Source organism: Mixophyes fleayi, unplaced genomic scaffold, assembly GCF_038048845.1.
Source record: "Mixophyes fleayi isolate aMixFle1 unplaced genomic scaffold, aMixFle1.hap1 Scaffold_29, whole genome shotgun sequence".
Lineage (NCBI taxonomy): Eukaryota > Metazoa > Chordata > Amphibia > Anura > Limnodynastidae > Mixophyes > Mixophyes fleayi.
The window spans coordinates 3,794,425-3,819,995 of NW_027446953.1; the positions used below are offsets into that span (position 1 = coordinate 3,794,425).

At 41.1% G+C, this 25,571-nt stretch overlaps 1 protein-coding gene across 1 annotated transcript in view; it reads left to right on the top strand.

Moving 5' to 3' along the window:
• The first annotated feature begins 632 nt into the window (after window positions 1-632).
• Window positions 633-25,571, top strand: part of LOC142127201 (voltage-gated potassium channel regulatory subunit KCNG2-like) — a 122,019-nt gene continuing 97,080 nt past the window's right edge. The window contains exon 1 of the mRNA XM_075194328.1: window positions 633-899. Coding sequence (XP_075050429.1) covers window positions 633-899 — 267 coding nt within the window. The remainder of the gene's footprint in view (window positions 900-25,571) is intronic.

Sequence of the window (25,571 nt, forward strand, 5' to 3'; positions counted from 1 at the left end):
AATAGAAATTGTTTATTCCTTTGGGATAAAATGTTCCGTCCCCATTTTCACAGAGAGAATTTTATCTGTTTTATGTTTCGTCCATATTTTAACACGTGTATTTTTTATAGATAAATACTACAAGGAAACAGTTTTTCTAAGTTACATTGTGCCTGATTCATTAAAGAGAGCAAAACAAATGAAGGAGAAAATCTCGGCAATACCATGTTGCATTAGAGGGGGAGGTAAATTTAAAATGTGGGGACAGATTTATAGTTGGGGTAGGGCATGTCCTAGATCAACTTTTAATTTTGGTGTAAAAATAAAGCTATGAAGTATTTGTGTGCAACATGAAATACCATCCAGTATATTCTTTATGTGCAGAATAATAAGCTAATTTGCACTCCTTGCATTGTAATGGGTGGGGGTACATATTCCTGATGATAGTAATAATGACAAGAATAACACGACATAAAAATCACGCTTACCATCAGCGCGACGATGAGTAAATATGTACATACTGTAATTTAGATGTACAGTATCTCCGACACCTGTTATATCCGTCACCTCTAAATTAGACTACACAAAAGCTGGCGACTGCTAAGTTCCTCATTTACAGTGGTCAGAGTGTAATATCTGTTTTTAGGGTGGCAATGGTTGGACCCGCCGTCTCTATAATGTATTCTGGTGGTGGGTCCACCCATTGCCGCCTTAAAAGCAGAAATCACACTCTGACCACTGTAAATGAGGAGCTTAGCAGTCTCCAGCTCTATATTAAGGTTGGGGTCGTTCTTGTCGGCATTACTGTCATCGGGAAAGTGACTACCACCGATTGTAAAAGCTTACAGTTGACGGTGTACTGCCATATGCTTAATAATTTTCAGCTGGTGTTTCTACCAACATATTTTGAGGAGACCCTGGTGAGGTATTTCAATGGCCTTTAATGTAATTTCTTCTTTTGGCTTCTGCACTCATACTCATTCCTTCACCTCAATGGTAATTAAGTTGCAACTCCTACTGGAACATTAAGTACCTGCCTCCAGTTTTTGATTGAAGCTTTATACTATTTATTTCTAGTATTCTCTTTGATGAAGTCCTTTTGATGAAACGCATCGGTGGATGACTTGGCTCAGTATATGCCCAGTGGTTTCTTTGGGTGATCTGTCCTGTGATCATATTAACTTAATAAGGTAGTATACTGCATAATTCTGGTGTACATCTAGTTTGTGTAATTAATGATAAGCTGTAGATATATATATTTCTAGCAATCAGCTCTAAAGTGTGTCTCAGTGAAATTCGGAAATGGAGCCATTTCTCTCTTGCACAAGCAATCAAATAGACAATTCCTCTTGTAGACAAGCAGCCATTGCATAACTACCAGGGTTGGCAGCTGTTAAGGGGTCCATCAGCTGCTAGGCCGCATGAAGTTGTCACCTATGCTACTCTGTGGCCCTGCTCCCCTCTGCAGTGTCTGTAGTCCTTAATGAATAACCTGCTGTGTGAACACAGACACTGCAAGGTTATGAAGCCCCAGAATGCTGTGCACATAAGCCGGAATTCTAAGATTCCAAACTTAAATTCTGCTCAGAGTGGAAGGGAACTCTGATACTACTTTCTCTGTGAGCAAAAAGTGCAGCCCATCCGAATAGCAAAGATAACACTTGTTATGGGGCCCACAAGTTTCTAGTTACAATCCTGCAAGCAGCCTCTTTTTAAAACCCCAACTATTATACATTTGGACATGTATTTAAACCGTTAGTGCCCAACCAACATCCTTCTTGATCATTGGGCCCTCTTTCCACTTCATTTGTCAAAAATAATACATAAACATGGGATAAAGCAATCTGTCACCCTTGGTGCCTACTAGGCCACATGTAGGAGTCTTTGTTGTGTAATGAATAATGCGTCTTTGCTTTTGTTCTCCATCTGCCACCCACTGCTAAATATGGGATTCCTCTGGGGGGAAGGATGTGCAAGGGTCTGTGATAGTGTTACATATGTGGAACTAGTCTCTTATCACTTGTAGAGAGATAGGGGAAAGAAAAGCAAGAAAAAGGAGTAAGTTTGCTCCTGGACAAACCATGTTACAATGCAAGGGGTGCAAATTAGTTTATTATTTTGCGTGTACGGAAAATACTGACTGCTTTTTCATGTAGCACAAATACAATAGCTTTAATTTTACAGTGAGATTTAAAGTAGAGATGAGCGCACTCGGATTTCTGAAATCCGAGCCCACCCGAACGTTGCGGATCCGAGCCGGATCCGAGACAGATCCGGGTATTCCCGCCAATTGCAAAACTGAAAGCGAGGTTCTGAGTCATAATCCCGTTGTCGGATCTCGCGATACTCGGATCTTATAAATTCCCCGCTAGTCGCCGCCATCTTCACTCGGGCATTGATCAGGGTAGAGGGAGGTTGTGTTAGGTGGTCCTCTGTCCTGCTATATCTCGTGCTGTGCTGTGCTGTGCTGTTCAGTTCTGTGCTGTGCTGTGTTCTGCTCAGTCCAGTGGTGCTGTGTCCTGTGCTCTGTCCTTCTGAGTTCAGTGGTGCTGCTGGGTCCTGTGCTGTGTCCTGTTCAGTCCAGTGGTGCTGTGTCCTGTGCTCTGTCCTTCTGAGTTAAGTGGTGCTGCTGGGTCCTGTGCTGTGTCCTGTTCAGTCCAGTGGTGCTGTGTCCTGTGCTCTGTCCTTCTAAGGGCATTGTTATTTCCCCATCATTCCCAAATTATAAAAAATTTCAAAAAAAGTTATAAAAAAAATTACAAAAAAAGTAATTATAAAAAAAAAAAAAAAATATCCCAAAACAATCCTGCAGTATAAGTCCATTGGTACTGCTATATTACAAAGTTCACTGAGTCTGCAGTATAAGTCCAGTGGTACTGCTATATTACAAAGTTCACTGATTCAGCAGTATAAGTCCAGTGGTACTGCTATATTACAAAGTTCACTGATTCAGCAGTATAAGTCCAGTGGTACTGATATATTACAAAGTTCACTGATTCAGCAGTACCACTGGACTTATACTGCAGACTCAGTGAACTTTGTAATATAGCCAATAACGCTATTGAAACATTCATACTGGCATCCCCACTGCCCATAATTATACACATGGTCACATAATCATAGCTATAATGTGCTGGTATGTAGAGTACATGTCCTTGACTATGTATATCATAGTGCACACTGTCCTGTGTCCATCTCCCCACAAGTTACTCCCATGATGATACATAGCCCCAGCGGCTGGAGTGCTGCAAACACTTTTTACTAGTTCTGTATTCATTGTATGATGGTGAATTGAGCTTTTGGAGGGTTACATTTTATTTGCCTGTCATGAAATTTGAGGGTATTAAAGGTGATATATAAATTGTCAGTTAATCATAACAATATATGATGGTCAGATGGTGGCAATTTTAGAGTACCATAGGGTTAAAGGTATTTATGCATGTTTTAAGGCACAGATGAGAAGAATTTATGACTTTACATTTTCTCACGATTGTGTTTCTTTAGTGCTCAAAGTTAACCAATGTGAATTAAATCAAAAAATTATAGCAATGAAGCAGATGCTTATTGTGACCTCCTCCCTCCTGTCTCGCAGTCCAGATACTTGTTTGGTGGAATTCAGACCAGTTGAGGGTGTATTTATTTTATTGTGGCCCCGGTATCAAAATGGGTACCGGGGCCACACCACTACGCAGTCCAGATACTTGTTTGGTGGAATTCAGACCAGTTGAGGGTGTATTTATTTTATTGTGCAGCTATACTGGGCCACGGTTACATACCTATCACGCATATATGGGAGGATGGCAGTGTACTATATAAGGATTCCATGGATGTGAAGCATGCTTGGACTTGTAGTTTCACAACACCTGGACTGTCACAGGTTAGCCAACATTGAGTGGGTTCCTCTGCATCCATTGAAGGAGTTAACAAGTAAAGCAGTGTACCAGATGAGGGTGCTTCCTTCTCAGCTCTTCTCTCTTTAATTCTTTATTTGATCAGATAACCTTAGACAGAACTGACTGCGTAATGTTGGATCAGTCCATCCGCCGTCAATGGACCACCACCGGAACTCAGCAGAGTATTATTCAGATTCTTCGGCAGGACAGCAGCCTTGCTTAAGCGATTTCAAGTGTGACTCGGCTGAATCCACCCGGTATGGATCATTGTATAAAAGGCCTAGCGCATTGAAGAATGCATTCACAGTTCGTAGAGAGGGGCTGTCATGAGACTAACCGAAGAACCAGTTCTGAGGGTCTTCCTGAAGCAGGGAAATTACAATTCCTACCCTCTGCTGCTCAGAACCAGAAAAACGGGGTTGCAGGCGAAAGTATAATTTACAACTTTATTTAAAATTCCGAAACAAGGTTCTGTTTCCAGAAAAGCGATCCGGGAGATTCAATTTGGGTTCCACAGCCAGGGCCACGGTGGCCTGTGAAGATCACAATGCCTCCTCTTGGGCGGTGGGCAGCATATGAATTTGACCTGCCCAGATCTGGAATGGGTTAGGTGACAATTGGTCTGGCTGATCAGGATCCACGGACCAGGAGTCTTCCAGGATTCCTTTTCTTTTTGGCCGGTTAAAGGGTTAAGACTAAGATTATTAGATTAGCTTTTAGAACCAGGCTAGCAGAGGTCTTCACGTTTAGAAGCCGCCTTTCACGTAGAACTGTTATTGTTCACAGGTACTCGGATGCCCCCAGGACTTCTGCTCAAAGGTAGTAAAAGCTTATTTAAATTTCCGCAGTGCAAGGATAAGGTAACCGGAATACTGGAAGCAGGTGTCAAATACAGGCCGCTGGTCGCAGGTAACAAACAAGCAGGATAACCAGAGAACAGGCAGGATCCAACGTCAAGCAAAGGGACACATCTTCAACAGGAGATCAATCAGGATACAGGAGTACAGGCAGACAGTGTCGGACTGGCCTGCCGGGGAGCCGGGGTATCCCCCGGGAGGCCCTGTTGCCTGATAACCCCGCCCTCTTTGTTGGTGAGGCAGAGCAGAGAATTACCGAGTTGCGGTCAGTCTACATATGAAACGGAGACTGTCAAACTAATCCCTGCCTACAGCCAGCACGTGAGAACACTTCCTGCTCCTGAGACAGAGAGAGGCAGAAATGCTTCACAGTGACACAGATCTCAGATTACTCCTTCTGCTGTAGTTGCAGGCGTCCTGTAGTCATAAAGTTGCCATCCTAACTGCAGTGTGAGTCCGTGTAATCAGTAAGTAATAAATCGTGCAAACTTCTCTAGAGCTCTCCACTGTGTGACCTCGGAGGGAGGGAGATAAATTAGAATGGCTTCATTGCAATATACGTCTTCAGTGCCTCTATAAAAGGATCCTATTGCAGCTGACCAATGAATGGATTCCTAATAAACTAGTAACCAAATTCACTGTTTATATCATGTTCCATGTTTATTTGTTTTCAATCAATTGTGGGACTCTATTCCCTATAGAAGCATATCTTAATCAGAATAAAACACATTCAGACAGTTAGGTCCTTATAGGATTGCATCTGCTATATGCTTTAATATTAATGTTTTGCTTTTGTCCTTTGTAGTGGCATTGGATTATTATTGAGTGTACATTTTGTGGGTAGATCATTTTTTAGAGTCCTGTTTTTATTTGCCAGTGTCTAGAGTGTAATTAGATTTATGTAATATTTTAAATGTGCATATATTTTTATGCTAATAATTTTGTGGTCTCCATAGTGCTTCATGGATATATTAATTTTTAGTCTATACCCTTATATTGTGGTTTTCATATGATGAATGGTTGATCTCTAGTACTGTAGTATAGCATTTGTTTTCTGTGTACACTATGAGGGGAGAGAACACTAACCACAAAGAATGGACAGCACACAAATAGCTGATGATGATTGATTGTATTCAATTCATCCCTCCCCTTTCCCTGTCTCCCCTGTTTCACACAGTGCCCTCCATGCTGCATTTGCTCCCCTTCACTTACTTTCCTATTGACTTCTTTCTTCTCTTCTGTCTTTTCCTTCGCGGCTCCTCACTGCAAATGTCCTCTTTTTCTTTATGGACCATACTAAGGTGCTATACGTTGTCCTCCATGGCCTGACCCCATCCCCTTTAATGACTGACCACAACCCCTCTTACAGTTGGCCACACCCCATTGTAGTGGGCCCCTACCGCTGCATTTCCCCCGGTGGGCCCTTCATGTCCCAGTCCGACACTGCAGGCAGAAACAGGGAGCTGGTCAGCAATGTGGATACACAGAACGCTATAACCGGCAGAGAGGCCTATGATGCCACTAGTAGCAGTGATGTCACTATGATGTCACTATGATGTTCCTATGATGCCACTAGTAGCTGTGATGTCACTATGATGTCACCAGTAGCAGTGATGTCCTGTGCCGTGTCCTGTTCAGTCCAGTGGTGCTGTGTCCTGTGCTCTGTGCTTCTAAGGGCATAGTTATTTCCCCATTATTCCCAAGTTTTTAAAAAATAAAAAAAAAGTAAAAAAAAATAAAAAATAAAAAATTTAAAAAAATATATATATTTATAACCAAATTTGCAAAACCAATCCAGCAGTATAAGTCCATTGGTACTGCAATATTACAAAGTTCACACATTCTGCAGTATCAGTCCATTGGTGCTGTGTCCTGTGCTCTGTCCTGCTGAGTTCCGTAGTGCTGCTGGGTCCTGTGCCGTGTCCTGTTCAGTCCAGTGGTGCTGTGTCCTGTGCTCTGTGCTTCTAAGGGCATAGTTATTTCCCCATTATTCCCAAGTTTTTAAAAAATAAAAAAAAAGTAAAAAAAAATAAAAAATAAAAAATTTAAAAAAATATATATATTTATAACCAAATTTGCAAAACCAATCCAGCAGTATAAGTCCATTGGTACTGCAATATTACCAATTTCACACATTCTGCAGTATCTTGTGCTACATATAATGGAGACCAAAAATCTGGAGGATAAAGTAGGGAAAGATCAAGACCCACTTCCTCCTAATGCTGAAGCTGCTGCCACTAGTCATGACATAGACGATGAAATGCCATCAACGTCGTCTTCCAAGCCCGATGCCCAATCTCGTAGTACCGGGCATGTAAAATCCAAAAAGCCCAAGTTAAGAAAAAGCGATAGGTTCATTCTGAGCTGGTGTTTAAAATATAAGATTTGGGGGTATATTTACTGAACTGCGGGTTTTGAAAAAATGGAGATGTTGACTATAGAAACCAATCAGATTCTAGCTGTCATTTTGTAGAGTGTACGATAAAATGAGAACTATAATCTGATTGGTTGCTATAGGCAACATCTTCCCTTTTTCAAAGTTTCGCAGTTTAGTAAATATACTCCCTGGAATAGTTCATTTAACTATTATGACAGCACAGACCAAATCCATATCTAGTGAGTTTGGTCTGCACATAATGCACAACTACAACTGATACATTATATAAGACATTCTGCTCTGCCCATCAAAGTGAAGACAAAGCCTTTTCTTTTTCCACTTTACTGTAAATAATTCCCATATTCTGTAGAACTGACTCAGATTTATCTTAATAAGTCCACTTATCACTTTCCTATGTATAGATGTCTCATGTATGTGTTTTTAAATTTTAAAAAACCTGGGAACCAGGCCTGGGGATAAGAAAATATTTAACTTGGTTCCCCGTCCCTGAATCACTGCATACAATGTTCTTGCCAATTCCACATTGGATTGGAGAGGGTAATTCTTCAGTACATGTTAAGTTGGCTAGCATATGCCATCTGGTCAGTCCCTACACTCAACTAAACATGAATTGAATATAGGGGGAAAATCTATTCCATGCCTCATACATTTAACTTTGACTATCAAGTCAAAATAAAATCTTCATATCTATGACATAATTGCCTACTTTTAAATTCTTCCCTTGGTCAGGTGGCAAGACCAAGAAGGGGAATTTTGCAATTCACAATTCGTGGCATAGCTCATTGGGTCAAAAAGGGGCATAATTTAATATAATGTCGGCATGACCATTATAAATCTGGCCAACGTGTGTTGGGTCATGATCGGGTTTGGCAGACGAGGGGCTGGGACCTGTGGTGGGACCAATTGGGTCCTACCTTTTTATATTGTAACTGTTGGGTGGTATGCTGGCTATGTGCAGACAAACATCATACAAGGGCATGATGTTGTTATAAAGTTTGGAAACACACTAAAGGTTGCCTCAAATTATCAAGCAAGGTAAAGGTGTTCATAGAACAGCAATGGGCAACGGGCAGCCCTAGGTCCATATGCAGCTCTCCTAGGGTTATATTTACTAAACTGCGGGCTTGAAAAAGTGGAGATGTTGCCTATAGCAACCAATCAGATTCTAGCTGTTATTTTGTAGAATGTACTAAATAAATGATAACTAGAATCTGATTTGTTGCTATAGGCAACATCTCCACTTTTTCATACTCGCAGTTTAGTAAATCTAGCCCCTAGACTTCACCCGCAGCCCTCAATTGCTTGCTCTCAAATTTTCTTACTTTGTAACACTTATTTAAAATGCTAGTTATTTGTTATTACAAGTAGGAGTCTCTTTTTTCAAATACACGCATTGTTTTAATTTATTGCTGAGATTAAGGGTAATGTGTGGCCAGGGGCGGATTGGCCATAGGCCTTACCGGGAATTTTACCGGTAGGCCGATGACCTAATGAGGCCGTCTGTAGGCTGCTTGATGTTTTTGTTGTTTTTTTTCCGTTCTTTTTTTTTTTTGTAAATCACTGGCTGCCCGGATCTACTTAATCCGGGCAAACCAACACTGTGCCGAATAGGGGGGGGGGGGAGGCCAGTCCGATATACCAGCAGCTGGACACGTATTATAGTTGGTGGCTGGCCCCTTCCCCGGGACCAGCCACCTTCCCCCTAGTAGCTGCACTGTCTAATTAAGGTCCTCCAGCTTTCAGCACATGTGAGCATGCGGAATGCTATCAGTGGCGCCCCTCTCACAGCAGGTAAGAAAGATGGAAATCAGGTAAGAATATTGGTGGCTATTAGTGTAATTTTTGTGGTTGCTGGGTATTAATGTAATGTAGGGTCTATTAATGTAACATGTGTGTATGTTTAATGCACTTACTGTCTTTCAGCCATTTCAACTTGGATTTCTTCACACCAGCCAATAGAAGTCACATACCTGACATTTCTATACTTGTTGACAACATTACAATAAATCCTACTCCACAAGCTTGTTGCCTAGGTGTGATTCTTGACTCTGTCCTATGTTCCCCACATCCAATCTATATATATATATACACACACATCTCACACAAGACACTTCAAAAACTTTAACTTATGCACTCATCATCTCCTGCATTGACTATTGCAATATCATTCCTTCTGGTCTTCCCTGATTCTCTCTCTCACCCCTACATTCTAATTTGCACGCAGCGGTTCAATTGATTTTCCTTCAAATAGTTCTTCCATTGCTGATGCACTCTCTGTCTCTATATTGGGTGCCTGTTTTCTATCAAATTCAATATAAAATACTTCCACTAACATACAAGGCCATCAACAAAAACTGCACCAACATACATCTCTTCACTTGTCTTAATATTTTGACACCTCTGTTCATCACAAAGTCGATGTCTCATCCACAATCATTATCTGCTCCCATTCCCAGTTACAGGACTTTTTCGGGCTGCACCTACCTTGTGGAATTCCCTCCCTCGCATAACAAGACATTTCTCTAGTCTTCAATGTTCTCTTAAAAACCCACCTCTTCTGACTAACTTTTCAAATTCCTACCTAGGGTATCCTATTACCACCCTCTACAGTTCACATAAGATTTTCATGTGTAGAAGCTTTCTGTACCCAATCAGCCCTCTGACTCCTGAACAACGTTGCTGTGTGACTAAATCTTATAGCCAACTAAGCACATTTTATCTTTGCTATCTGGCTGGATCAATATCATTATTATCAATATCAACATGTATTTATATGCAATGTATAGCACAACCTCATGTATCAAACTTCCATTGTCCTATAGATTGTAAGCTTGCAAGCCAGGGTCCTCTTATCTCTCTGGCTGTGTTCTATTACTGTGTTCACAATTTTCAAAAGCTACAGAATATGCTGGCGCTATATAAATAATGTTAATAATATGGGATATTGGGGTATTCAGTAACTAAGTTCAATTAGATGGGAAAATGAGTGCAGTCTATTCACAGTTTATACACCTGGTTAGGTCTGTGCTGTTTTCTCACTATCTTTATGAGCTAGACTATCTTGGGCTTTGTTAATATTGCATGCTGCTGTTGTAATCTCATAATGTGTATGTCTGCATATGTAGTTATGTAGTTTTAAAGATGGCCACAAATGCTGCAATATCACAGCTGATATTGGGCAATTGGCCAATGTCGCAGTGTGTAGCCTCAAAGTGAGCGTATTTTCAGATAATGATCCTTTCTATAACCATAAACATTTTATGACCAAATGTAAAGATGATCCTGTCGCTCAACTCTGGGATGAGTGACAGAAAGAACTGACCGGGCTGCTCCCCTGCTGTAGAACGAACTTCCACGTTCCATCAGGTTAGCATCTACTCTCAAAGGCTTCAAGTGTGCCCTTAAAACTCATTTCTTTATTCAAGTCTATCAGTCCTCCTCCTAACTTCCTTGTCCTGGCTCTCTCCCCCAGTTAGTACCACCCTATTTGTGTCTCCCCCTTCCCTTTAGGATGTAAGCTCTCATGAGCAGGGCCCTCTTTCCTTGTGTGCTCCTTCTACTGTTCCTTCACCCTCTATACCTCTTGGCCTGCTTCGTTAGCCCTGTTTTCCCTGTCCCCATAAGCTTTGGCCTTCTTTTTGCTGATTTCTACTATACCTTTCACTATCAGTCCCAGATATAATCTGATTTGCTTTACCCTGTCACCTGTGTTTGTATATATTTTTGTATCATGTTGTGTCTTGGTTCTGTTTTCTGTATATGTAATGTACGGTGCTGCGGACCCTTTGTGGCACCTTATAAGTCAAATAATAATTGTCCACTGTGTGGGCAGGTTGTTTTTAATGGGAATTTCATGATCTGATGCTTCTTTGGTATAAAAAGGTAACTGCCCTTTATCTTTGCAAAGACACATACAAACATTTTTTTCTTTTGTAAATAAATACATAAACTAAACAAAAAATCCACAAACCCAAGCAAAAATTGCAGCACGGGCACAGAAACTGAAAGTGACACTGGGATCAATTTTGTTATAGTTTGATCTGGTTTTCACATGTTTAAAGTGTATAAAATCGCACGCAATGAATGAGGATGTCCATATTATTGTGTGCATTTTTTGAGTGAACTAATACCACAGGTTTTTCTTTGAAAATGTTTTATTCATGGTTGAGATAAGGCTATTTATGACCATTGCTTAAATGCCATATTATGCACTAAAATACAGCAGCCAATCAGACATTTGCCTTCATTGTCTAAAGCTGGGTACACACTACACTGTTTTCGTCCAATAATCGGCTGAAACAGCCGACATACGACCGCTCGTTTAAAAGTCGGGTCAGTGTGTACAGTTACACGATGGTCGAAAGTCTGCCCAGATGGACGATTGTCGCCTCATTTGGTTGGTCGTACCGTTTAATATTTTCGTTCCAATCTCGTTTCCGCTGTGTAGTGTGTATAAACTTCCGACCGATCCACAACAGTGAGTATGAGATTACAGTCATTGCTCACGACAACATGGCTGTAAAAAGTCGCTAAAGGGACGTCTGCTCTTCCCTTTATCGTCCTAAACAAGGCTAGTGTGTATGCAGTCCATGGACCGAGCGATCGGACCATCGATCGCATGTAAAATCGCTCGGCATAAAAAGTTGGACGAAATTTCTGTAGTGTGTACCCAGCTTAACTAGTACCAGAAAGATAAAAGCTAATAGCTAGCTGTCTGCAGCATATTTAATGTACCTGAGCAATGTTTATGATTAACCCTCAGAATCTAATTGGGTTCACCTATGTGCTTTACTAAACATGTAAAATTGTCAGGGTTATTTTTTGTAATGGACACGAAAATGTTTACATCCGTGTAGTGATCATGTGATCTTGTAGTGGTAAAAATTATTTGGTAAGATACTGCTGACAGATAGGACTTTTGACAGCCAGAAATATTTATGCACAATTATGGGGGACACCCCAAAAGCACTGAGGAGTGCTAAAAATTATTTGGTAGATACTGCTGACAGATATGACTTTTGACAGCCAGAAATATTTATGCACAATTATGGGTGACACCCCAAAAGCACTGAGGAGTGCTAAATATTATTTGGTAGATACTGCTGACAGATATGACTTTTGACAGCCAGAAATAGTTATACACAATTATGGGGGACCCCCCAAAAGCCCTTGGGAGTGCCAAATATTACAAAAATAAAATAAACCTCTATCCTCCTCTCATCTCTAGCGATTTTTGTTATAGCAATTGCAATAAGAATATTGCATTCTCTGTCCCTGCTTTAATCAGCCTGTGACTACACCTGCTCTCTCCCTCTGTCAAATGGCGATGGATTGCTGTGGAGGCGTGTATTTATAATCTTGAAGTATTGCGAGAACCGAGCCCCGAGATCCGACGACGTCATAATGACGTTCGGCCTCGATTTGGATTCGGAGCGGTCGGGAGAGATCGGTACTCGGGGAACCGGACCCGCCCATCTCTACTTGCAACCATGTCTGTGTAAGGATAGTTGTAAGTACAGATAACAGCAACTATCACTTTGCTGAAAAGTCATATACAGAAAGACTATAACGCTGTTCCTGGTGTTATGATTGCTCCAACTTTTTTATTTCTTTAACATTTGTATCCCTTTATATAATACAAATGTTACAGGAGCCTTTAATACAGTAATTATAAAATAGCCCAAATTCTGAATCTAAAGGCACCACTTATTATTCAAGAAACTATTTCATATATCAGCACATTGTTAATTAAGTTCCAGTTCAACAGTGTTAAATCATTTAACTGTCATCTGATGACACATTCAGATTGTAATTTTCAGTCAGTCTTTGAGAATATATATTTGTAGGAATGTCTAGGATAATTCTATTCATTAAAAATGTTGCTATATTTATACTAATCGCAATTGAAAGTTTAAATGTAAATAAAAGTTTTCTAGATAATGTTTTTTTATCATATGGTTTAAAGGGATTGGAACCTAAAACATATGCTTCCACTTTGGTCCATCTGAACATGACCTTAGTCCTTCTAAACATCATACCTTGCTGACGAAATCACTCCTACCTCTTGCCACTAGGCTAAGCTATAAACCATGGGAGAATGTACAAACATCAATTAGATTGACAGTAGAGTTCTGAGAGTAGACACAGAGAATTTAGGGAAGTGAAGGCAGTTAATAGCACAATTCCTGAATGGTGAGCTCAACAAACACATTAATTAGTACGATCATAAAAATAACAAAAAAAGTTCTAAAACAAGAATTTTTTTTTTGCATTTATCTTTACATATTTTCACTAGACAAATGCAAAGGCGCAATAAAAAAAACAGAGTAAAGTTCCCTGTAATAAAATAAAGAGACAGATTGTGAAAAGCAGTATTACCAATACACATTAAGTAAATAGACCCGGAATACTATCTATTAAATTGGGTTTGCTTTACATAGCACACATACATTCATACTTGCCAACTCTCCCGCAATGTCCTAGATTCCGGAAAATGGCACAATTTGCATAGCCCCACCCCCGTAATGGCTACCACCTCCAGGCAGTTCCCGGACGCTGACTTCAGGAAGTCGTCAGTATGAGATGTATTAGAGAAATGTGTGCATGTACTATAGATCTTCATCTTCCCTTTGTTGCTAGGATGCAGAAAAAAGGCGTTTAATTGGATTGTCTGTTGCGATCAGTAGCTGGGACATGAGAACTTGATAACTGAATATTCAAACAATTTGTTTTGATACATTAGGGGAGATTCAATTGTCAGTGGGGAACTGCTGGACATCACTTTGCTGTGCATGTTGTCGGCCATTACGATAAGGAATCTTTGCTCATTTTTCCTTGCACTTCTATGTGGTGCAAGTTATAATGAGTGGAGAATCCATCCTCAACATTGGCGCAATGTGTCTCTGTAGGACTGTTCCAGAGACGCATTGTGCTGGATTGAATCTCCCTTAATGAAACAGAAGTCTCAGGCTCAAAAAAAGGTACTGAACTTTTGCATTTCCCTTACTTTTTTAAGACTCCTCCCGTGCCACTACCCACCTATAGAATTTCCTAACACATCTGATTATCTCCCCTAGAATCTATAGGTGCTCTCTAAAAACTAAGGATGAGCGGGCTCGGATTCCGCTAATCTGAGCCCATCAGAACAGTGCGGATCCGACGGGATCCGAGTACAGTTTGGGTACTTCCGCCCGGGAAAAAAATCCGAAACGAGGCTATGACATCCAAGTCTCGCGTCGGATCTCGCGAGACTCGGATGTCATAAATTCGCCGCTTGCGGCTGCCATCTTCATTTGGGCTGTGATCAGGGAAGTGGGAGGTTGTAGGGTAGTGGTGCTCCTGTTCCTGTGTGATCAGTCCAGTGGTGCTTTATTCTTTTGTCCAGTGCTCTGTCCTGCTGAGTCCAATGGTGCTTTTGTCCTGTGCTCTGTCCTGCTGAGTCCAGTGGTGCTTTGGCCAGTGTCTGTCCTGCTGAGTCCAGTGGTGCTTTTGTCCTGTGCTTTGTTCTGATAAGTCCATAGTAATTTTATAATTATTGACAAATCATAAAAAAAAATAAAAAAATGAAAAAAAAATTATACAAAAATAATTAAAAAAAAATATAAAAAAATAATTTAAAAAGTATAAAAAAAATTCTAGAGCAATATATTCTTCAGTCCAGAAATATTAGTACTGCAATACCTACGTTCACTGTTCTTGCAGTCCAGAAATATTAGTACTGCTAAATTTCCCTTCGTTCACTGTTCTTGCAGTCCAGAAATATTAGTACTGCTAAATTTACCTACGTTCACTGTTTCTGCAGTCCCAAAAAATAGGTACTGCAATCTAAATTACTATGTTGACTGTTTCTGCAGTACCAAAAAATAGATACTGAAAAAATGATGTTCATAAAAATGAATTATCAATTCCTCAATCAAGAACAGCACTGGCCTCCAGAGACTACAGAGGGACCTGTGGTTGTGGAGTCCAGCGGGGACGAATTGATAATGTGTGAGGATGAGGAAGTACACACTGAAGGGGGCGAGGAATCAGAGGATGAGGATGAGGACGACATCTTGCCTCAGTAAAGCCAGTTTAGTTTGTACAGGGAGAGATGAATAGCTTTTTTTGTGTGGGGGCCCAAACAAATCAATCATTTCAGCCACAGTTTTGTAGGCCCTGTCGCTGAAATGATTGGTTTGTTAAAGTGTGCATGTCCTATTTCAACAACATAAGGGTGGGTGGGAGGGCCCAAGGAATATTACATCTTGCGCCTCTTTTTTTTCTTTGCCAGCTCGTTTTGGGGGGGGTCCAAACAAACCAATCATTTCAGCCACAGTTTTGTAGGCCCTTTCGCTGAAATGATTAGTTTGTTAAAGTGCGCATGTCCTATTTCAACAACATAAGGGTGGGTGGGAGGGCCCAAGGAATATTACACCTTGCGCCTCTTTTTTTTCTTTGCCAGCTCGTTTTGGGGGGTCCAAACAAACCAATAATTTCAGCCACAGTTTTGTAGGCCCTTTCGCTGAAATGATTAGTTTGTTAAAGTGCGCATGTCCTATTTCAACAACATCAGGGTGGGTGGGAGGGCCCAAGGACAATTCCATCTTGCAACTCTTTTTTTGGCATTATGTGCTCTTTGGGGCCTAGTTTTTCAAACTGCCATCCTGTCTGCCACTGCAGTGCCACTCCTATATAGTCATCCTATGGCAAAGCGGATAACTGCGGCCGTAACAGCTATGTTGGTGTTAGACGTGCATCCGGTGTCCGCCATCTGTGCAGTGGAAATTAGATGGTTGATGGAGGTATTGTGTCCCCGGTACCAAATCCCGTCGAGATTCCACTTCAATAGGTAGTCCAGAAATATTAGTATCAGATATTGAACTACGTTCACTGTTCCTGCAGTGCATAAATATTAGTATCAGATATTAAACTACGTTCACTGTTCCTGCAGTGCAGAAATATTAGTATCAGATATTTAAATACGTTCACTGTTCCTGCAGTGCAGAAATATTAGTTTCAGATATTAAAGTACGTTCACTAATCCTGCAGTGCAGAAATATTAGTATCAGATATTAAAGTATGTTCACTGTTCCTGCAGTGCAGAAATATTAGTATCAGATATTAAAGTACGTTCACTGTTCCTGCAGTGCAGAAATATTAGTATCAGATATTAAACTACGTTCACTGTTCCTGCAGTGCAGAAATATTAGTATCAGATATTAAACTACGTTCACTGTTCCTGCTACATCAAAAAAGCATGAACCTGCCCTGCCATCAACTAAAACAAGAGGTGTCTACTTGAACTCATCCCAAACAATACATCTTGTCCCACCAGGTTACACTTACCAGCTTGCTCTTCTTTGGCTGCCTGACTGCTTAAAAGTGGAGGACTTGTCCTTTGTGGTGAATTTGTTAAATTACAAATACTGGAAAAAAACATACAAACTCTGTGTCAGAAGGGCTGAAAATGCTAAAAATAATAATAATAATATAAAAAAGCAATGAGCATGCACTGTATTAAAACTTATTTGCAAAGGACATTTTGACTTTTTAAGTTTAAAATGACATTTTTACTTTTGCTACAATGTGCGTTCTTATGATGGCACTATAAAATGCAAAATGGATCCATAAGATTATATATATAAATTGCAATAAAAATGAAGACATACGTCCTTAGTAGAGGTCATCAATACTATCCAAACTAATATAAACATTCTTGTGAGTTGTGTGTGCTTTAAAATTCAAAAGCTCTAACTTTTAAGCATTATTATAAAAGATGAGCGGCACAGATTGGGAGAAATCCAATGGATTGAAATTTTGGGGTTCTGTGTCAAACCAAGTCATGAATCAGATTTTTCGTGTCAAATTCGGATCTGAAATTGAGGCAAAATGTAATTTACATTAAAATGTAGGATCTCGCAAGTTTTTGATTGATATCTGTTATATATATAAGCACGGTGTCTTAGTGGTTGGCACTTCTGCCGCACAGCACTGGGGTTATGAGCTTGATTCTCGACCATGGCCTTATCTGAGTAGAGTTTGTATGCTTCCAATACACAATTCTTTCTATCCTCTTCATGCTTCAATATTAGCTATCTGTGTAATAGTGCACCACCCAGTAAATCACTCCAACCTTTATAATTATATTTTGATACTGGAATAGCGATACCTAGTGCAGTGGTACCCTCTTTTTAGTAAATAGATTCTCATAGTGTGTTTGTCACTATCTTTTTCCACTAGCACAGGCAGATTATTATTGGACTATTATATCCTCCTCCGACTATATACCTATTTTAAATCATATACAATGGCATCATTCAGTATTAATCAGGAATTGAGTCTTAGACAAGAAAAGTGGTTAAGAGACACTGAAATTGATTTCCTTGATGGTAACTCCTTAGAAGGCAATGAAAACAGAGGTTGGTCTGATTATCTAATGGAATTAAAGGCTTACCTGCAGTGAACTAGTTATCTTAGCCGAATCATACAAGTTCAGGGTTTATAAATTATATTGTGGTGACCCACTCCTCTACGCAGTCCAGATACATTTATTGGTGCAAATCATACAAGTTCAGGGTTTTTAAATTATATTGTGGTGACCCACTCCTCTACGCAGTCCAGATACATTTATTGGTGCGAATCATACAAGTTCAGGGTTTTTAAATTATATTGTGGTGACCCACTCCTCTACGCAGTCCAGATACATTTATTGGTGCGAATCATACAAGTTCAGGGTTTTTAAATTATATTGTGGTGACCCACTCCTCTACGCAGTCCAGATACATTTATTGGTGCGAATCATACAAGTTCAGGGTTTTTAAATTATATTGTTGACCTGACAAATCAGCACATTTACACTGAATTGCTTAGATCCCTTCCTTACATATATACACATCATAAATTAATTAGCGTCCCTACCTCAGTGACTCCATATTCATCCTTATAACTCTATATCTATACCTGACCAAATCTATCACTCTCCATTAATCATCCCCCTTGACTACACCTTTACACTCACCCCTCTCAACCATATACCTGCTATACTCTACTTCCAGAACACATAACTCCCTTTTCTACACTTGTGTCCATACGTCCAACTCCTCTAACTCCAGTCACCACAATTTGTTCACATTCTCATCACTTTCATATTCCATATTCTTATCATGCCACCTACTTCTTACAATGCCTATTTTTAAACTCAGCCTGTCTTTCCCTAGACCACCACACCCCTCTGCATCCGCCTATACATTTCTTTCTCCCTTTATCCCTATACGTCTCCTATCAGCACGTACACGTTCTTCTTACTCCATACACCAACAGCCATCTCTACCATCTCCCCCTTGCACCCACCCCACCCCCATGCCCAGATACACACTACCAACTACCTCCGTGTGCATTAATACTAACTCCAATATCCTTACCCGAGCTCGATGCTTTGAGAACCACAGGCCAGGACCAAATCACCCCAACTAGACTCTTCTGATAACAACAACCACCAAGCAAACCCTTACTACCAAACAACTACAGTCTGTGCTCCATGGCTGAGAACAGATAAGTATTATTTTTTCTAGGGTTACTAGTTGGAGGAACTTGTGTTCTGTAGCGCATCCACACTTACACCCTACCAGCCAAGCGCAATTAGTAAATCCTTACACTAGAAAACACATCCAGCAGATTGTTAAAACAGACAAACTTTTCTGACCTGACCGATTGTTAAAAAGTAAAAAAAAAGTGTGATGACTTATTTCTCCCTCACTCTTCCATTGCAAACAGATAACGGCACAAGGCTTGGACAATACCAAAAGTGATAGATGGACCACTCATATTGCATTCTGTTTGAAACAATGTAGGGTGTTGGTGTTGGGGCGGGGGTTGAGGGATAGCTTGTGTGGATGAGCTTCACAGTCACGGTTATGTAACATCACAGATTTTTCCTTGCATCACCTAGAGGTGCGCAGGAAAAACCATAGTGTTTGGGTGCCATAGTACCTGATAACGAGTATAACCGGATGTCACAGTGATGTCCGGTGGCTCATTGCGTGGAAGTTATTATTATTTACTTATAAGGCGCCACAAGGTTTTCATAGCGCCATCAACAATACAAACAGGGAAAACAGTACAGAACATTAAAACGAGTAATAACATGACTTCAGAGGTGCCAGGCAAAGCAATTATAGTGATGATTGAGCAGAAGAATATGTAGAGAGTCAGGAGGGAAGAGGGCCCTGCTCATAAGAGCTTACAGCCTAAAGGGAGGGCAAACAGACGGCTGGCACAAAGGGAGTCAGAGGAGGGGTGAGGTGATGAGAGCGAGCATGGAGAGAGGGTTAAGTGGAAGGCTGGTAGGCTTTGAGGAAGAGATGAGTTTTGAGCACCCGTTTGAAGGAGCACAAATTAGGAACAAATGAATGGAGCGTGGGAGGTCATTCCAATGGAGGGGGTCAGCTCTGGAGAAGTCTTGAATTCTGGAGTGGGATGAGGTGATCAAATTGGAGGAGAGGTGACGGTCAATGGTCGATTGCAGGGACAGGGTGGCAGTGTGAATGGAGAGGAGATTGAAGATATAAGGGGCAGTAGAGTGGGAGAAAGCCTTGTAGGTGAGGGTAAGATGTTTAAAAGAGATTCTGTAGGAGAAGGGGAGCCAGTGTAAGGCAAGGCAGAAGAGTGGCGAGAAAGGAAGATAAGCCTTGCAGCCACATTGAGTATAGAGCAAAGGGGGACAAGGTGGAAGAGGGGGAGGCCAGTGAGGAGAAGGTTACAGTAGTTAAGCTGGGAAATGATGAGGGCATGGATAATAGTTTTGGTTGCATCCTGAGATAGGAAGGGCTGGATGCGGGCGATGTTGCGTAGTTGGAAGTGACAGGATTGGGCAAGGGATTAAATGTCGGGAGCAAAAGAGAGGGAGAAGTCGAGGGCGACGCCCAGGCAGTGGAGTTGGGGGGCAGAAGAGATGGTGGTGTATTTAACAGTGATGGAGAGATCTAGGTGGAATGAGGACTTAGTTGGAAAACAATGAGTTCGGTTTTTGCAATGTTAATTTTGAGAAAGGATATCCAAGAGGAGATGGCGGAAAGGCAGTCAGATACACGAGAGGGGGGGAGGGGGAGAATCAGGAGAATGATGTAAAGTTGAATATCATCGGCGTATAGGTGATACTGAAGACCGAATTAAGTGATGAGAGCACCTAGGGAGGTAGTATAAAGTGAAAATAGTAGAGGGCCGAGAACAGAGCCCTGAGGGACTCCTACAGGGAGGGCGGAGGGTGAACCAGACATGGATACAGAGAAAGAGTGTTTGGCGAGGTATGAGGTGGACCATGTGAGGACAGAGCCAGTGAGGCCGAGAGAGTGAAGGGTCTGCAAAAGGAGGATGAGCAGGGAGAAGAGACCCCTGAATTTATCAGAGGAGATCATTAGTTACATTGGCCAGGGTGGTTTCAGTGGAGTGTAGGAGGAATACCAATTATATATTTCATGGGATTACTGGATAACTCCTAGGGGGGTATTCAATTGTTAGCGAGATCCCCGGAAAACGAGCGCTCTAAAAATATTAGCGTTAATACGGTAATTACTCGCTGAATTTCATCTCGCAGCTGGGAGCTGCGAGATGAAATTCAGCGAGTAAACTACCGTATTAACGGTATTTACGCGCATATTACCGTATTAACGCTAATATATTTTGAGCGCTCGTTTTTCCAGGGATCTCGCTAACAATTGAATACCCCTCTTAGGATTATACAATAGCATTAATAGACAGAAGCGAGAGGCAGATACTTTTAGAATCTTATTTTTTGCAAACAAAATTGAGCAAAGATTTCTGTTCCGTAACTGCGGTATTTCTACACGTAAAAACCTAGCGGCTAATTCAGTCTGCACTTAGATGTTTTAGTAACCTTAGTATATGGGCACACATAGGGCTGACATGTCCAGCAGGGGTAACATCATTTTTGTTTTTATTAGGGGCTTTTATTGCTCAAAGTGTAACTGTTACACAAATATTACACAGCCACGCTTTGAGCAATAAAAGCCCCTAATAAAAACAAAAATGATCACAAATCGCTATTAACACACTATCATGTCAAAAGAGACAATCCAAGAGATTGTATGGTTATTTATATAGTATACATTTAAGCGTAATAGACCTTTTAGCAAGACCAGGTCATCGTTATATTGCCAAGCTGTTCTGTGCTTCACAGTTAGCAGATATATCATCTGCCGTGATTACTGCTCCTTGGGATAATATTATGCATAGTATTGTGGGGATGTTTTCTCAGAAACAGTCACTATTTACATAATATATGCTTCTCATATTAGCTTTGTGTTTATAAGTTACCATTCTTCACCACACGAGAGTGGTATATTCACATATTCACAATTTTATATGCTTATGTTTGTATCCACTGCCAACCAATTATTTATTTAAAAGCGTCCTCTTCAAGGACTAAGTATACAATTCAGAGAGCAAAGGAGCTGTGTCATATCTGTTTAATGTCACTAATACATAGCTAAAGAGTAATAAGAAAAGTTATATATTTAGACAACCAATAGTAAAAGACATAGTATAGCATTCACAGATCATCATGCAAAACTTCTATACCATAACAACATTTAATATTAATATCATGGAGAAGATTCTTGACTCCCAAGAGAGTCGAGGGCCAAATTCATATTCTGGTACAGTTTAAGGGTTACGGTCGGGAAGAAGGGTCCTGGGTCCAGCGGAGGAGCTTAGATACTAACAAACTCATCAAGGAATTCTTCAAACATTTTCCCAGGAAGCCAGGATGTCGGGGTAACTTAACCCCTCCACAAGGTGGGGGGGGGGGGTGGAGGGGTACTGTTTCACTAAAACAACAAAATTTTCCAATGATTGCATTGTCATGCCCTAATCAGGCAGTCTCTTTCTATAACAAAACATTCACTTTAGCCCTAGACAATGCAGCTCCAGCTACTACATATAGTCTCTGAGGATCCAAACACCACTCATGGCACAACAAACAGACCCTCTACCTGCTAAAGTGCTTTCACACTGCAGAGCCACTGGAGGAATTCTCGTTCCTATCCAAATTTCTTCCACTATAAATTCATCCTTTCATCTTACACCACTGCCCTTTCAATTGCCAAACACACATTCTTCAAATCTCTAATATCCACCCAGTCTTCTAACCCACGTTGCCTCTTTGTCACCTTCAAGTCACTTCTCTGCCCACCTGCACCTCCTCCCCCTTCCTCCCACACAGCCCATGATTTTGCCACCTATTTCAAAGACAAAATCGACATGATTCGAAAAGATATTTCCTCATTCCAAATTCCACTCACTCCACCCACTCTACGCATCTTTACCTATACTCCACAATCCACCCTTTATTGATTCTCTCCAGTAACTGAAGGCAAAGTTTCTGCACTCATTTCATCATCTCACCCTAGAACCTGTCCCCTCAATCCTATTCCCACTCAACTTTTCCGCTCCATCTCCTCCACTGCATGCCCACCTCTATATCACCTCTTCAACCCGTCTCTCTCCCCTGGCACATTTCCATCCTACTTTAAGCATGCGCTCATCTCACCAATTCTAAAGAAACCATCTCTTGATCCAGCCTCTCTCTCTCCAACTACTGTCCTATTTCTTTTCTCCCCTTTGCCTCCAAACTACTTGTGTTATTAGTGCATAAACACCTGTCTCACTTTCTCTCCTCTCATTACATTCTCGGCTCTCTGCAATCAGGCTTCCACCGGAAACATTCCACTGAAATTGCTCTCACAAAATTGATCAATGTTCTACTTACTGCTAACGGTCATTTCTTCATACTCATTCTCCCAGAACTCTCTGCTGCTTTTGAAACTATTGATCACCCTCTTCTCCTATACACCCTTTACTCCTTTGTCCCAGTTCTTTCCTGGTTCATTTCCTACCTATCGAACCGCTCCTTTAGTGTTTCTACCTCTGGCACATCCTCCCCTCCACTCTCACTTTCTGTTGGGATCCTACATGGCTCTGTTCTTGGCCCTTTACTTTTTTCATTATATACCTCTTCTCTTGAAGCACTAATTCACTCATTCAGTCTCCAGTACCACCTCTATGCTGATGGCACCCAAATCAATATCTCTTCCCCTCACCTGTCCCCTTCTGTACTACCTCCTGTAACCGTCTTTCTGTTATCTCCACATGGGTGTCCCGATGCTACCTAAAACTCAACATGTCCAAAACAGAGCTTACTATCTTCCCTCCTGCCAGAATCACCACCTGCCCTCAAATCTACCTCGCTGTCGATAACACCACAATTTCCTCAGTCTCCCAATTTCTCACATCCAGACTCTCTCCCAGTCCTGTCAACTCCACCTTAAAAACATTGCCAGAATATGCCCATTTCTTACTCAACATGCTACAAAAAAACTCTTTTCCATTCTCTCATCATCTTCCGTCTAAATTATTACAACCTCCTGCTATCTTGCATTCCTGACATCCATATATCCACACTTCAATCCATCCTAAATGCTGCTATAAGACTGAGCTTCCTCTCTCACCACTCCACATCTGCTGCATCACTTTGCAAATCCCTACACTGGCTCCCTGTGTCCTCCAGAATCAAAATCAAATTACTCACCTTTACCTACAGAGCCCTCAACAACACCACCCTTGCATACATCTCAAATCTCATATCAAAATACTTTTACTCCCGCCCCCTTAGATCTAACTCTGACCTGCGCTTTGTTTTGTCTGGTAATCACCTCTCACTCCCGCCTACAAGACTTCTCCTGTGCTGCTCCGCACTTATGTAATTCCTTCCCTACCACGCTCAATCAGACTTTCCCACATCCTTCAAATCTTTAGATGCTCTTTTAAAACCCATCTCTTTTTTAGAGGTGACCTTATCCCTGGTAACACTATTCTCACAACTGTCCCAATCTCCACTCTGAACCACATTTGCTCCACTTGTTTCAGCTGTGCCCTCTTACACTTAGAATGTAAGCTCTCTAATGAGCAGGGCCCACCCTACCATTTGTTCTCATGTCTGAGCTTATTTATTCTGCCTTGTATGTCCCTGTTTTATGTATGTCCTGTTTTTCCTACTGTATGGCGTTGTGGAGCACTGTGGTGCATTACAAATCTACAATAATAATAATAATAATCTATTTGGCATTGTATTGTTTGCACATAATCAACTGTAGACATGTAAGAAGGATAGGAATGTACTACAGCCAGGTGACATGTTTAAAGACTAATTATACATCTATACTCTTGATAAGTAATTGAAGTAGCTTATAGGCAGACATACATATAGTAAAAAATTATTCTCCAGTTACCAATGACATCAATTATCTGCAGTTCCAACAAGTTCCTGGTATTGTTGTATATGTTTGTCAATGTCGCTGAAAGCTATCTGCATGTTATGGCTTTTATAAATTAAGTATTAAGGTCTGCTGTTCTCTACTACAGCCATGAATAAAAAATGGTACCAAAATATCCTCCAAGAGCAACTTCTCCCAACCATCCAAGAGCAGTTTAGTGATGAACAATGCCTTTTCCTGCATGATGGAGCACCTTGCCATAGGCAAAAGTGATAACTAAGTGGCTCAGGCATCAAAACATCGAAATTTTGGGTCCATGACCAGGAAACTCCCCAGACCTTAATCCCATTGACAACTTGTGATCAATCCTCAAGAGGTGGGTAGACAAATTCTGACAAACTCCAAGCATTGAGTAGGCAAGAATGGGCGGCCATCAGTCAGTGCCCCATCTCTCAGCTCCCATGCCACTCCAAGATTCTCGAGAGAATTGCCTACACTCACCTCACACACTTTCTTACAGCAAACAACCTATTGGATCCTTTTCAGTCAGGCTTTCGCTCTCAACACTCCACAGAGACTGCACTGACAAGGTTGTCAATGATTTGATCACAGCAAAAAGTATTACCCATTACTCTCTTCTAATTCTCCTAGATCTCTCTGCTGCATTTGACACTGTTGACCACTCTCTCCTCATACAAACACTACAATTCCTAGGTCTTGAAGGCACTGTCCTATCCTGGTTCTCATCCTACCTATCTAATCGCTCTTTCAGTGTTAATTTCTATGGATCCACATCTGCTCTGCTTCCTTTATCAGGTGGAGTACCAGAGGAGTACCAGTACAAGGAGGAGAGTGGGTGGCGTGGCAGCAATCACCCCAAAATTAGATGTAGTAAGTAGAGAAGGGGAAGGGTTGTGAATGGGTAGGGGGTATGACTAAGTAAAGGGGGAGCGGTATTGGAAGTAAGACATCCATGGGTCCCAGACCTTGTTAAAAGATTTGGCGGAGTTCCGTATAATGATAGTCATAAATTCTATCCGATGAGTTTGCCAAATCCTTTTAGTCACAGTGGTAAGTGAAGGGGGGGTGACCTGTTTCCATTCAATGGCAGATTGACATGTGGCCGCAGAAATAATATGGCGAGCAAGTTTATTTTGTTGTCTATTGGCCATGG